This window comes from Portunus trituberculatus, chromosome 48 (assembly GCF_017591435.1).
Source record: "Portunus trituberculatus isolate SZX2019 chromosome 48, ASM1759143v1, whole genome shotgun sequence".
Classification (NCBI taxonomy): domain Eukaryota; kingdom Metazoa; phylum Arthropoda; class Malacostraca; order Decapoda; family Portunidae; genus Portunus; species Portunus trituberculatus.
In genome coordinates, this window is record NC_059302.1 from 4,922,750 (window position 1) to 4,938,625 (window position 15,876).

Genomic DNA, 15,876 nt, shown 5'->3' on the forward strand with positions numbered 1-15,876 from the left:
TCTCTCTCTCTCTCTCTCTGACCAATAGCGTGGCTTCATATATATGACGTCAAATCAGCTGGGTGGAGGAGCTGTGAAGTGGGAGCCGGGAATTGAGGCGAGCACGCGGGACGGTTTCTTGGGGACAGTGCCGGTGGGGGAGCTACGAAGAGGGAGTCGGAAATCGAGGCGAGCGCGCGGGACGGTTTCTTTGTGAGAGTGGTAAGTTTTCCTTGTCCCCTTGCTGCTTCTTGTAATATTTGGCTTATTTTAAAGTTTTCTGGCTTATTATGGGTGTTTTGAGTGCATTTGTTATCGTTAGAGTATTTTGACTTATGGATCTAAAGTCTATAGTGTTCTAAGTGTTTTTTGGGATGTATTTGGGGCATTTTTTTTTTTTTTTTTTTTTTGCTTGTTTTTCGTGTGTTCGATAAGTTTTACCTATTTTGAGTGTATTATGAGGTGGTTTTGTGTGTTTGAGGGTATTTTGAGATGTGTGATGTTGTGGGTCTGTTTCAGGTTAATCTTTGAGGTATTGAGAAAGCCATCATATTTTTAATATATTAGAGGGTTTAAGGGCTCTCCTCAATTAAATTACCACAAACGTTTGAAGACTCAACTTGGGAAAAAGTCAAGAATGGCACATCCTTTCTAATCATTGAAACAACCATGCAAGGTGATAGAGTACTTACTATACAACTTGTCTGTGATGTTTTTTTTTTTATGTGGGGACGGCTTTTGTAAGGCCATAGTAATTAAATGAATGCATTACCCATACTAAGTCAAAGATTGAGGTCAGATGGAGATTTTTCTCCATGAGATACTGTGTCAATCTGTGAAATAATCCTTCAGACCTTGTTTCTTGTGATGATATTAATACTTTTAAACATTTACATGAAGCTCATTTGGGGATGCATTGTTGATTATATTGATTAAACTTGCGAGTTACCTTGAAGTATACATTACTGTTAATGATAAACATTCCAGTTATTTATTTCATTTAGTAAATTCATCCTGAAAATACTTTTAACTAAATGCTGGTACATCATCAGGGTATGGCTTCATGCTTCCTTTCGTTATCTAATTAAAGGCAGGAGGCCCACCAGGTAAGAATCACACTGACAGAGTAAAAAAAAAGGGAAGTATATGTTTTCTAAGACGCTTTAATTCTGTACACTTTACCTCGCAAATTACTCGTGTATTTTTAATGGTGATGAATAAGTTTTTGCCTTGAACACGAAAATCCATGCATTAAGTTAGGTTATGTGTTAGCTTAAAGTTAGATTTAGTTACGGTATGTTGCCTCAATTGTTGTAGCTATATGCATAGAACACAAAATTCTCTGCATTTATAGAAAAATTTAAGGATTTTCTTTCCAAAGTATAGAGAATTTTTCTTAAAGATTTCCAACAGTCAGAAGTGCTTCTTTCATGTTCTAGACATCAAAATGCAACTATTGATGCATTCTTTATAACCTATTATCAGACTTATGCCTTTCCAGATATTCAAGAATTTTGTATGTTTAATAGTGTTTTTGGGTATGTTTGAGTGCGTAGGATTTTTTGGATGTGTTTTGGGATGGTTTGGGGTGTTGTGGTCTGGTTTTGATGTATCTCCATGTCATGGCTAGTTTTGTTTGTGTTTTGGTAACTTTTAGGTGTATTTTTGGGTATTGTGTGACATTTGACTTTTAACTGTGTTTTAGTGTTATGGACTCGCATGCCATTCAATAACCGAAGTTAGAATACCTGTATGTCACCAGAACTTACCATAACAGATAAGATACCTTATTACACCCACTAGAGCCTGCTATGCTCTAGTTACTGCACATAGTGGTAGAAAAGTTTTATGAACATTAACTTGACTTTTGGATCTGCCAGCAAAAACAAACCAGCATAGGAAGAGTGGCTCAGCCATGTGTTAAAATGGAACAAAAAGCTGAATTTATTGATTATTGCTAGTTTGGAACCAATAGTGTTGGCAATACCGATGAATTGATAATTAAAAAAAAGTCGTTGGTTAACTGATAACCTGATATTAACACATGAATTATGGATCTCCTATGGTTATTATATGTATATTGATTTTCTTCAAAATATCATCCAAATTTTTGGGTGACTAAGATTTGCACATTTTTCATATACTATATACATTATCTGATAGATATTTGTGTGTACACACACCTACAATAGTACTGCATTTATGTAGGCTGTTGGCTTGAATATAACACTGAACACATAACCCTTTGTGTTGAGCTTGATTTTTTCTCCAAGGAACACTGCCAGGAATGGAAGATTGCAGACCAGTATGGATCTGTTGAGGATTCATAAGTGTTGGGTGGCCATGGTTGCCATATATTGTTGTAGGACTGCTGGTTTCCTCTTCTAGCATGAAATTAATGCCTGAGCCTGTGTTAGATGACTTGCTGCTGCCTGTAGTATACTTGCCAAGGGCAAGAACTCTGGATACTTTGAGTGACCACCCAGGAAACAGTAGTAGTTGTTATCACTGCACTATTGAGGATGCTGCAGTGAAAGGCTTGCTGGTGGATGATGGCCATGGGCATAAAAACTAATGAAACATAACCCTGCTCACTGCCATTCCTAAAAAAAAAAAATAATAGGCTAACCAATTTAGTTTCTACGTTGTCTTGGTATAGAGTAGGGGAGAAAGTATAACATGTGCAAGAAGGCACAGAGTTAGCAAGCTCAGAAAAAAAACGGTAACAGTGTGAGAGATGTAACATTGTTGTGGTGTGAATGAGAGATTCAATATGCATAATTTGTTTATTTCCTTATTTTTCATGAAGATGCTGTGGCCTACTATGTCTTTTGCATGTACTATATAGGATCATCATTTGCCAGGTGCAATATTCAAATTAAAAGATTATGTCATGACACTCAGAACCATAGTATTTTATTTAAGGCATTACATTGTAATACTTTCTTCAGTTTATTATTCCATGATTACATACTGTTGACCAAGGAAAACAAATTTGTAATTATAATTTTCTGCACTGCAATGGTTGGAAGACAAATAGACATAATTTCTGTAGCTTTGACAGCTATGGAATGTGGAGGCAGTGTATTAATGTTTACAGAGCAACAGTGCGACCACCAGAGGGAGATATGCCAGCTCCAGTCATGAAGGCAGCTGAGGGTGAGGCCAAGAATGCCACAGTGTCACCCACCTCCTCTCCATTCCTTGCCCTCCCGAGGGGAGTTTTTGAGATCCAGTTCTGTAAAGAGCATCCAATAAATATTAATCATTGTGCTCAAATGTGCAAAACACACTCATGCACATGTGCACATGCTTGACTGTGAGGAATTATGTTAGATTGGATAAGGGATTACTTGAAGGACAGAGAGATGAGAATTGTGATCAGAGATACATGCTCATTTTGGAGTAAAGTAACAAGTGGAGTGCCACAAACGTCAGTGTTATCCCCCATTATCTTTCAGGTATATGTATAGGGAGGTGGTGGTGTAGTGGATAAGGCGGTGAGCGTGGGATTGGGCAGACGTCCACGCGTAGGTTCGAATCCCACCACGTACCGCCTTAAACACTTTGTCATTTGTTGAGTGGTTTAAAGTTACCTACATGTCACCATAATACCCAGTTTCTAGGTGGTTATACCCAAGATGAGCTTGGGTATGGGTCCTAATATGGGTACCACTATAAATAAAATTGCATGTGCCACTAATGGGCAGAAACTGAACAGCTCTTCCTACACACTCTTCAGGTGAGCTTACAGGTGCTATAGGCCTCAACATAAAAAAAAAAAAAAAAAAAAAAAAAAAATACAAAATGGAGTGACCAGTTATATTAATTTGTTTGCTGATGATGCAAATTTGCTTAGAGTAATCAAGACCTGAAAGGACTGTTTGCTGCTGCAGGAAGATATAAACAAAACTTATGAGTGGAGTAAGAAGTAGAAGTTAGAATACAATGTCAAGAAATGTCACATAATGGAATTAGGAAAAAATAAGAGAAGACTGGTAAAGACTGGAGAGGAACAAATAATAAAGACTAAAGAGGAAAAAGATCTGGGAGTGGTTATACAAGAAAATTTGAACCCTGAAAACATATAAGTAAGATATTTGGATCATTGCATAAAATGTTGACTAATATTAGAGTGGCATTTCAGTACTTGAAAAAAGATATGATGAAAAAAATTATGAGGAACATGATACGCCCAAAGTTGGAATATGCAACAGTGGTGTGGTCGCCGAGCTTGAAAAAGGATATAAGAAGATTAGAATGGATCCAGAAGATGGTTACAAATATTGTGCCGGAACTAAAGGACCTAACATGTAAAGAAAGGCTGAAGGAAATGGGACTGCCAACCTTACAAGATAGAAAAGAAAGAGGAGACTAAATAACATTGTATAAAACAGTAAATGACATTGTGAAGATAGACAGCAAGACCTGGTGCTGGTGATAGATAAAGTTGGAAGGACAAGAGAACATGCAAAGAAGATTAAGAAGAGGCAGTGTGTTAAAGATATAGGAAAACACAGTTTTCTACATAGGATGGTAGAAAAGTGATGAAGTTGTTACAGCACATATTTTGCATAGCTTTACAGAAAAATTAGATAAGTGGAGATACGAAGACAGGACACTATGAGCCCTGGTCGAATCCTTTACAATACAACTAGGTAAAATATAACAACTAGATAAGCACACACACACACACATTGTACAGGGTTCGAGCGGGGCTCATAGTGTCTTGTCTCCATATCTGCATTTATTTAGTTTTTCTTTAAAGTTATGCACACTATGTGCTGTGACAATCCCTTTATCCAGTGCATTCCATTTTTCCACCGTTCTGTGTGGAAAACTGTATTTTCCAATATCCTTCGCATACTGCCTCATCCTGATCTTCTTTTCATGTCCTCTTGTCCTTCCATCTTCTTTCGTCAACAGCACCAAGTCTTCTTTGTCTATTTTTTCAATATCATTTACTATCTTATACATTGTTATTAGGTCCTCGCATTCTCTTCTATCTTGTAAAGTTGGCAGTGTGTGTGTGCGCGCGTGTGTGTGCATATGTGTGCATGCGTGTACATGCATGTGTGCTTTACAGCCAAAATTTCCTTACCTGCTTGAGGTTTTCATCGTAGGTCTCGGGAAACATAGATGCTCCTGGATTGATATAGTTGACACGGACCTGTGGAGGAGGTGGCTGTAACTCTCAGAAGTTAGATTGTTACCTATTGAGCTAATGGCTGTGTGACCTGTGTTTAACTCTGCAGAGGAAAAAAAAAAAAGTCCACCACCTCCATCTTGCCTGATGAGATTATTTTTTCTATACAGATTTTCTCACAGTGGAAAGTGCTTAGAAGTGTTGATAGGTTCTTATAGATTCTTGATTAAGTGCTCACAGAGATGAATTAGTACTTGGTGTAAAAAAAATTACAAGATCTGATCATAAACCTTGAGTAGAAATACTTTGTGCTGTTTAATACTAAGTTAAAAACATAATGATTATGTGAGAAAAAAGAGATATAAGTAAATCTTACTTCGGGTGCAAGCTCAAGGGCTAAGCTCTTGGTGATCATGATGAGGGTGGCCTTGGTGATGCAGTACACATTGAATGGTGCATTAGGACGCTCACCCAGGATATCTGCCACATTGACCACAGAACCGTGGGTCTCCTTCAAGTATGGAGCAGCTGCCTGAATGGAACAAGAAAGGCTTTGAGTCACACACACACACACACACACACACACACACACACACACACACACACACACACACACACACACACACACACACACACACACACACACACACACACACACACACACACACACACACACCCGGTAGCTCAGTGGTTAGAGCGCTGGCTTCACAAGCCAGAGGACCGGGGTTCGATTCCCTGGCCGGGTGGAGATATTTGGGTGTGTCTCCTTTCATGTGTAGCCCCTGTTCACCTAGCAGTGAGTAGGTATGGGTTGTAAATCGAGGAGTTGTGACCTTGTTGTCCCGGTGTGTGGTGTGTGCCTGGTCTCAGGCCTATCCGAAGATCGGAAATAATGAGCTCTGAGCTCGTTCCGTAGGGTATCGTCTGGCTGTCTCGTCAGAGACTGCAGCAGATCAAACAGTGAAACAAACACACACAAGCCTCTTAATGTGTAGCCCCTGTTCACCTAGCAGTAAATAGGTACGGGATATAACTCGAGGGGTTGTGACCTCGCTTTCCCGGTGTGTGGAGTGTGTCTCAGTCCTACCCGAAGATCGGTCTATGAGCTCTGAGCTCATAGACCGATGGGGAAGACTGGCTGGGTGACCAGCAGGAGACCGAGGTGAATTACACACACACCCAGCGAGGTTAGACCTGGTTTTTACAAGGGGTATACAAATGAATGATGATATAAGATATAAGTGCCCATTGGGAAAGAGTGATCATGTAATATTAGAAATGGATATAGAAAAGGGAAAAGAAGATAGAGATGAATCATACAAAGAAGACCAATTAAATTACAGAAAGGCTGATATTGAGAATCTCAAGAACTATTTCAAATATGCTAACTGGGAGGAGATGGAAAACTCTGAGGGGGTGCAAGAGAAATATAACTTATTTTTGGAAATGTACAAAACGAGTCAGGGAATATGTTCCGAAATATAGACCTAAGGAAGAAGGAAAGAAAGATTGGTTTAACGCAAAGTGTGCCAGGGCAAAGGAGAAAAGAGATGGAGCATGGAAAAGGTGGAGGAGAAATAGAAATGCAGTAAATAAGGTAAACTTCAAGATAGCAAGAAATGAATATGTTAAAGTGAGGAAGGAAGAGGAGAGGATCTATGAAAAGGACATAGTCGAAAAATGCAAGGAGCAACCAAAATTGTTCTACAGATTCATAAATGGAAAAATAAGACAAAAAGAAACAATAGAAAGGTTAAAAGGAGAAAATGGGATGGTGGAAGACCCAAAAGTATGGCAGAACTGTTAAATAATAAGTTCCAGGAGGTCTTTACTAAGGAATCCAAATTTGAAAGACCACAGGGTAATAGAGAGACCATCTATATGGAAGAGATTAAAGTAACCAAGCTTGAAATAAAAGAGTTAATGAAGGAACTGGATGAAGAAAAGGCAATGGGACCGGATGAAGTCTCAGGCAGAATACTGAAAGAATGTAGGGAAGAACTAGCAAGTCCTATATACAACATCATAAAATGCTCAATAGAAAATGGAACAGTACCAGTAGAATGGAAAAGAGCTGAGGTGGTTCCCATATATAAGAGCGGAAGGAAGGAAGAACCTCTAAATTACAGACCAGTATCACTAACTAGTGTAATATGCAAGATGTGTGAGAGAGTAATAAAGAAACAATGGATCGAGTTCCTTGAAGACAACAAATTATTATCAAATAGCCAATTTGGCTTTAGAAAAGGTTGGTCGTGTGTAACAAATTTACCGAGTTTCTACTCTAGAATAGTTGATAGGGTACAAGAGAGAGAGGGATGGGTTGATTGTATTTACTTGGATTTAAAAAGGCATTTGATAAAGTGCTACATGCAAGGTTACTGTGGAAATTAGAGAAGGGTGGTTTAAAAGGAAGCACATTGAGATGGATGGAAAATTATTTGAGGGGGAGAGAAATAAGGACGGTAGTCAGAGATATGAAGTCCAAGTGGAGAGCAGTAGAAAGCGGAGTGCCGCAGGGGGTCAGTATTGGTGTCAATACTTTATCTCATTTATATAAACGACATGCCAGATGGAGTGAACAGCTACATAAATCTGTTTGCGGACAATGCGGAACTGTGCAGAGTTATAAAGCAAAAACAGAATTGTGAAATACTGCAAGAAGACCTAAATAAGATCTGGGAATGGAGTAACAAGTGGAATTCAATGTGGACAAAAGCCATGTCATGGAATTGGGAAAGAGTGAAAGACAACCAGTGGGAATCTATAAGATGGGAGATGGAGTAGAACTGGAGAAAGTAAAAAAGGAAAAGGATTTGGGAGTGACGATGGAAGAAAATAATCAACCGATAAGCCATATTGATAGAATTTTCAGAGACATATAATTTGCTAAGGAATATTGGAATAGCATTTCACTACATGGACAAAGAAATGATGAAGAAACTGATAAGTACTATAATAAGACCCAGATTGGAATATGCAGGAGTAGTGTGGACCCCTCACAAAAGAAACACATAAGGAAGCTGGAGAGACTACAAAAAATGGCTACAAGAATGGTCCCAGAACTTGAAGGGATGACATATGAGGAGAGACTAAAGGCTATGGATCTTCCAACATTGGAACAGAGAAGGGAGAGAGGGATCTCATACAAGTTTATAAATTGATCAACGGAATGGACCAAGTGGACAATGAGTATCTGATCCTGAGAGAAGAATATGCCAGTTGAAGCACAAGATCGCATAGTAAGAAGCTGAGGAAGGGAAGATGTCTAAGAGATATTAAAAAGTATAGTTTCCCGTGAAGATGTGTTGAGACGTGGAACAGTTTGAATGAAGAAGTAATGTCTGCAATGAGTGTACACAGCTTTAAGGAAAGATTGGATAAGTGTAGATATGGAACTGGGCCACACGAGCATAAAGTCCAGGCCCTGTAAAACTATAACTAGGTAAATACCACTAGATAAATAGGTAAATACACACAGCAGCAAAGAAGACATTCTCTTGAGCATTTTAATGATTTGCACAAAATCTTATTGACAGTCTGGATGCAAATCATCTTCATACCTGACTGAATTTTTCCTTGAAGGGATATAGCTAGTTAGTGGAAGTGCAGAGACAGATCACTAGTCACGTTACTCAGTCTAATGTAATTTAATTGACATTTAAGGTGTGTAAGAAATATAGTTACAAGTGCATTTATATCGTAGCCCTAAAGGGGAGCACATGAGCATGTTATGTATGTAGCATCATAACATAACATAACATAACATAAATAATAGGATAACAAAGGGCCACCAGGGCCCATATAGGTTATCCTGTATCAGTCGCACATGTGATTGCTTATGTGTGTGCAGGTTGGACCTTCCAAGTATGGAATTCCGTAATCTGGCAATTCCTATGATTCGGCATAATTTTAATTTACAGGAATGATGTAAATTTCCCGAAATATTGTAAGTTTGCCTGGACATAACTATGATGTGGCAACGCATGTGTTTTTTCTGTATCCTGTAGCCTGCATATTGACTTGTACAGCTAACATATATCATATTAAAACAATGTTACAGTTATAATGCAGGCTGACTAAGACTATGCAGGGTGTTTTAAGGTGCTTACTTAAGGACCACCTGTAATCCAGAATTTTCCGTAATCGGGCAAGCCGCAGGACTGGCAGCAATTTTTATACCACATAGTTTTTTTTATACCATGTGGGCTTTTTGTGGGAATTTATGGGCTAAAGGGGATACTTTTTTGGGGTACCTCCTATCTGAAAGCCCACCCGCTAGGAAACCGTTGCCCTAAGTGAGGAAGCCCTACCTACACTTGGACCGTGGACAGGATTTGAACCCCTTGCACTTGAAGACCCCTCAGACCCCAAAGCACGTGTGGTTCCACTGTACCAGGAAAGTGAGCCAAGTTGCCAGATTTGGGAGATTCAACCTGTACATGTGTGAGTAAACCTGCTATTAACATTATATTGCTCCTTGTTAAGAGACTGATACCATTATCTTCAGTGCTAATGGAAGGAGAACTGACATATGCCTATTGAGTGAACTCTGAGATCCTGGGGTCACCAGGGTATCTGTGTATATGTGAGGGTTAGATAACCATAGAATAATTGTTGTATGATAACATCTAATTATAATTTTGTGGGTGTACAAGTAATTTGTAAGTACATACCAATTAACATTGTCAGTATGACTTGTGTCTTGCAAGCTATTATAGGTGTAATTAGATATTGCCTGACAGAGGTGATGACTTGGTAGGCAGGGTTTGATGTACTCTGTGACACTAAGTACCAGTAGTGAGTATTGAGACTGTGACAAGACAAGATGTATGAATAAGAGAAAGGGAAGGGGAATTGAGTCCTTGTGAGCAGTGTGCATGTGAGACTGACTGACTGTGATAGTGTCAGTGTATGGTCGCTCTTGTGCCCGCCTATGTGTTGAGACTGTATTGTAAGGTGACTTGCATATTATTATTTAAGATATGGACCTAGGGGAAAGTGTGTTTTCCACTCTTTCTTGAGTTGGAGCCACAGCCATTCCTAACCACCCAGATAAAGTCCTTTCCAGCACAAATGCTCTACATCCTGCAAAGGTGAAATGCCTCTTGCTTGCTGGTGGTACTTTTTTTTTTTTTTTATATAACTTGGCCATATAGTGAATGGCAAGATTGTCTTCCATACAATAGGAAAGAAAGAAATGGTAGATAGGAAATTTGGAAGATGAAGTTGTTATGGACATGAACTTTTAATGATACATAAGTTGTGTAGATTATTTATAGAAAGGAACGGAGAGGAGAGGAAGAAAGATAGTGAAACTTTTTTGTAGTACATCAGTGTGCACTTCTTGAACTTGCAAAAAGAAATATTGCAGCAATTTTTCATAGTACCTGGGTCATGAAATATGGAGCTTTTGCATTGAGATCCAGCAGCTTATCCCATTGCTCCTCTGTTGTCTCGGCAATTGGTGTTGCATAGTAGATGGCAGCACTGTTCACTAGGAGGTCAAGTCTTCCCCACTTCTCTACCACCTCAGCCAACAGGTGACCAGCTCTCTCCCTCACATTGCGTGACAGGTCTGCATGGAAGGCGTAGGCGCTGTTCTTGCGGATGCTGTCAGGCAGACCAAAAAGTTTTATGTAGAGCATAAGTCTGACATACACAGACCACAAAGCCTGATGTCATACATAAGTTTAGCATCAAACAAACCTTCAAATTTGATGTCAGGCATGAATTTTAGCATGTACATAACTCCATTATGAAATTAATAGCAGAAATTTCAGGAATATGCAAACCTGTTTAATTCTGCCATGAATGAAATGGCTTCATCCTTTGATTCATTGTAGTGGATGGCAACTGTGTAACCTCTCTTGTGGAGGCTGGCAGCAATGGCCTTACCCACTCGCTGCCCTGCACCTGTCACCACAGCCACATGTCCCAAGGCCCACTGGCAGATGTCCTGCCCTGGAACACAAAATAATAAGATGAAAATAAGGAATGACTTAATTTGATATAAATATAACATGGACATTACCTAGCAGTCATTAATGAGAAAAAGGAGCCTTTTATTTAACTGTCTCCCATGAATTATATAATATAACCTCAACTAGAACCATCACGTATCTCTAGCTAAAAAGTTTCTATGAAGTTGGATATTCTGAGTAATTTCTGCCAGTTTTTCTCACTCACCCTCTGCTAACTCTGTAGAGGGGCCTTATCCATCCATGTATGGGTTATGGTTCACACGAATTAAGAGATTCTAGCATACTGCTCTTTTTGACAGGATGGAATCAAAAGCATTTCATCTTATCATCTCCTATTACTGATTATCTTAAGCCACTCTCATTGCCACAGTGTTGCATCTCTTGCTGTCTTCTGTTGCTATTTTTAACATTAACTGTTCTGATCTTGCTAACTGCATGCCTCCCCTCCTCCCGCTGCCTTGCTTTTTTTTATTTATTTATTTTTTTCTTATGCAAGAGGGAATGCTCTCAAGGGCAACAAAATGTTAGAAAAAAGGCCCACTGAAACTGCAGGTTGCCTAAGAGGTCAAAAGAGTCATCCAAAAGCAAGGGACAAATGTCTCAACACCTCTCTCTTAAAAGAAGTTAAGTCGTAGGAAGATGGAAATACAGAAGCAGGTAGGGAGTTCCAGAGTTTACCAGTGAAAGGTATAAATGATTGAGAGTACTGGTTAACTCTTGTATTAGAGGGTTGGACAGAATAGGGATGAGAGGAAGAAAAAAGCCTTGTGCAGTGAGGCCGCAGGAGGAGGGGAGACATGCTGTTAGCAAGACCAGTAGAGAAGTTGACATAAAAATAGCGATAAAAGATAGAAAGAGATTCAACATTTTGGCGGTGAGAAAGAGGCTGAAGACAGTCAGTCAGAGGAGGGGAGTTGATGAGACGAAAAGCTTTTGATTCCACCCTATATAATAAAGCTTTGTGAGTGGATACCCCCCATGTGAAGAGTACTCCATACAAGGACGGATAAGGCCCTTGTACAGAGTTAGCAGTTGGAGAGGCGAGAAAAACTGGCGGAGACGCCTAACTTCATAGAAGCTGTTTTAGCAAGAGATGAGATGTGAAGTTTCCAGTTAAGATTATGAGTAAAGGACAGACCGAGGATATTCAGTGTGGAAGAGGGAGACAGTTGAGTGTCATTGAAGAAGAGGGATAGTTGTCTGGAAGGTTGTGTCGAGTTGATAGATGGAGGAATTGAGTTTTGAGGCATTGAAAACTACTAAGTTTTCTCTGCCCCAATCAGAAATCTTAGAAAGATCAGAAGTCAGGCATTCTGTGGCGTCCCTGCGTGATCTGTTGACTTCCTGAAGGGTTGGTCGTCTCTGAAAGGACGTGGAAAGATGTAGGTGGTATCATCAGCGTAGGAGTGGATAGGGCAAGAAGTTTGGTTAAGAAGGTCATTAATGAATAATAGAAAGAGAGTGGGTGACAGGACAGAACCCTGAGGAACACCACTGTTAATAGATTTAGGAGAAGAACAGTGGCCGTCTACCACGGCTGCAATAGAACGGTCGGAAAGGAAACTTGAGATAAAGTTGCAGAGAGAAGGATAGAAACCGTAGGAGGGCAGTTTTGAAATCAAAGCTTTGTGCCAGACTCTATCAAAAGCTGTCTAACGACAGCAAAAGTTTCACCGAAATCTCTAAAAGAGTATGACCAAGACTCAGTAAGGAAAGCTAGAAGATCACCAGTAGAGCGACCTTGACGGAAGCCATACTGGCGATCAGATAGAAGATTGTGAAGTGACAGATGTTTAAGAATCTTCCTATTGAGGATAGATTAAAAACTTTAGACAAGCAAGAGATTAAAGCTATAGGATGGTAGTTTGAGGGATTAGAACGGTCACCCTTTTTAGGAACAGGCTGAGTGTAGGCAAACTTCCAGCAAGAAGGAAAGGTAGAAGTCGATAGACATAGTTGAAAGAGTTTGGCCAGGCAAGGTGCAAGCACGGAAGCACAGTTTTTGAGAACAATAGGAGGGATCCCATCAGGTCCATAAGCCTTCATTTTGAAGAACTTTAATCATAGGTATGAAATAGTCAGAGGGAGGAGGAGAGGGAGGAACAAGCCCAGAATCATCCAAGGTGGAGTTGTTAGCAAAGGTTTGAGAGAAGAGTTCAGCTTTAGAGATAGATGAGACGGCAGTGGTGCCACCAGGATGAAATAAAGGAGGAAAGATGAAGAAGTAAAGTTGTTGGAGATGTTTTGGCCAGATGCCAGAAGTCACGAGGGAGTTGGAGTTTGAAAGTTTCTGACATTTTCTATTTATGAAAGAGTGTTTGGCAAGTTGAAGAACAGACTTGGCATGATTCCGGCAGAAATATAAAGTGCATGAGATTCAGGAGATGGAAGGCTCAAGTACCTTTTGTGGGCAACCTCTCTATCATGTATAGCACGAGAACAGGCTGTGTTAAACCAAGGTTTAGAAGGTTTAGGTTGAGAAAAGAATGAGGAATGTACGCCTCCATGCCAGACACTATCACCTCTGTTATGCGTTCAGCACACAGAGATGGGTCTCTGACACAGAAACAGTAATCATTCCAAGGAAAATCAGTATAATACCTCCTCAGGTCCCCCCAACTGGCAGAGGCAAACCGTCAGAGGCACCTCCATTTTGGGGGATCCTGAGGAGGAATTGGAGAAATAGGATAAGATACAGAAATGAGATTGTGATCGGAGGAGCCCAATGGAGAAGGTATGGCAACAGCATAAGCAAAAGGATTAGAGGTAAGGAAAGATCAAGAATGTTGAGTGTATCTCCAAAATGGTCAGGAATACGAGTAGGATGTTGCACCAGTTGCTCTAGGTCATGGAAGATAGCAGAGTTGAAGGCTAGTTCACCAGGATGGTCAGTGAAGGGAGAGGAAAGCCAAAGCTGATGGTGAACATTGAAATCTCCAAGGATGGAGATCTCTGCAAAAGGTTAGAGGGACAGAATGTGCTCCACTTTGGAAGTTAAATAGTCAAAGAATTTACTATAGTCAGAGGAGTTAGGTGAGAGATAGACATCACAGATAAATTTAGAGAATGACTATTGAGTCTAAGCCAGATGATAGAAAACTCAGAAGATTCAAGAGCATGGGCACGAGAGCAAGTTAGGTTGTTGCACACAGACGCAACATCCAACTTTGGAGCAAAAACGACGATAAAGAAAGAAGGAGATAACAGAAAAAGGGCTACTGTTGGTTGCCTCAGACAACTGTGTTTCGGTGAGGAAAAGATGAGGTTTAATAGAGGAGAGGTGGTGTTCTACAGATTGAAAATTAGATCTAAGATCGCGAATGTTGCAGAAGTTAATAAAGAAAAAGTTGAGCCTATGATAATAAGTGTGTGTGTGTGTGTGTGTGTGTGTGTGTTTCCTTCCACACGTGGCAAGGGAAGAGAGGACGTGATGGAATGAGACAAATAAAGGATAAAGTGAGAAAATGGAATAGATTTGCACAGTTATTAACCCATGGCGCCAAAATGTAAAGATTTGTACAGAAAAAGAAGGAAATTTTCTAGGTGAAGAGAAGATAGAGAAGAAGAGAGAAGAAAAGAATGTCACGCAAGTGTATCGTACACCACCACCTCCCCCATGATCCCTCAACACAAACACGTTGTGTCACTTCACCCTGTCAAGGCCTTCTCTTCTCCTCTGCACCACACTGCATCATAAGCAAGAATTACAATAGACTATTTCGTTCTCAGTTGTTAAGCATCAGGAGTGACTTCCTATAACATTACTTCATATAATCATTGGGACCTAGCCCAGCAACGAATGAATACGTATGAATGTGTGTGTGTGTGTGTTTAATAAAAATTAACGAGTTCTTAACAAGTCAGTCCGTCTCTCTCTCTCTCTCTCTCTCTCTCTCTCTCTCTCCGATGTCCAGCCTTCTACTATCACTGCCAGTGTCGCCTACACTCGACACTGAGCAGTCACCGTCCACCACCACTGATAACCTTATCTATCTTCATCTTAAGCCTTTTAGTACCATGACGCGTTTTAATATATATTATGCTTACTATTTGGCGATATTATAAAGCTTCAGAAATTTATGTAGGGATTAAAATAGTGAAGACTATGGCTATGAATCATCTGCCCTCCATAAAATATAAATAAAATCGTCTAATCGCACCAAAAAAATCATGATGCAAATACTTTCCAGTACTGAAGGGGCTAACACTCGGGACGGCAAACAATTATCAAAATAATACTTACTCTCGCCGTCCTGGCTGCTCTGACTCGCCATAGTGTGTCTGTAGGTCTTTCCGTGCTGGAGGATGCTCACACACTATTCACTAACCGACTCCACAACTCTTATGTGGATACCGTTATGGGAGAGCCATCCCACCATCCCACCCGCTCGCCCCTCGCCCCTCGCCTCACACACGCTGGCGCACCCACTCCAGGGATAATCAATGCTGCTACAAAAAAGTCATTGTTGTGTCTTCAATGTCAAAGCAACACAATCCACACCCACCTCTACCTCAACTATTGAATATAGAATTTGAATTGAATTCTTAGTGAAAAGATTATCTCTCATATATATATATATATATATATATATATATATATATATATATATATATATATATATATATATATATATATATATATATATATATATATATATATATATATATATATATATATATATATATATATATATATATATATATATATATATATATATATATATATATATATATATATATATATATATATATATATATATATATATA

At 39.6% G+C, this 15,876-nt stretch overlaps 1 protein-coding gene and 1 long non-coding RNA gene across 2 annotated transcripts in view; one reads left to right on the forward strand and one right to left on the reverse strand.

Annotated features, from left to right (window-relative positions):
• LOC123498690 overlaps window positions 1-15,876 on the forward strand; it is a 21,487-nt gene continuing 5,611 nt past the window's right edge. The window contains exon 1 of the long non-coding RNA XR_006672776.1: window positions 1-201. This is a non-coding gene — a long non-coding RNA (uncharacterized LOC123498690). The remainder of the gene's footprint in view (window positions 202-15,876) is intronic.
• Window positions 2,871-15,509, reverse strand: LOC123498688 (uncharacterized oxidoreductase MexAM1_META1p0182-like). The gene is made up of 6 exons (XM_045246040.1): window positions 15,353-15,509; window positions 10,921-11,089; window positions 10,516-10,738; window positions 5,502-5,657; window positions 5,081-5,149; window positions 2,871-3,217 (listed from the first exon to the last, which is right to left on the reverse strand). The coding sequence occupies exons 1-6, from the start codon at window positions 15,381-15,383 to the stop codon at window positions 3,074-3,076; spliced, it is 792 nt and encodes a 263-aa protein (XP_045101975.1). The 5' UTR covers window positions 15,384-15,509; the 3' UTR covers window positions 2,871-3,073.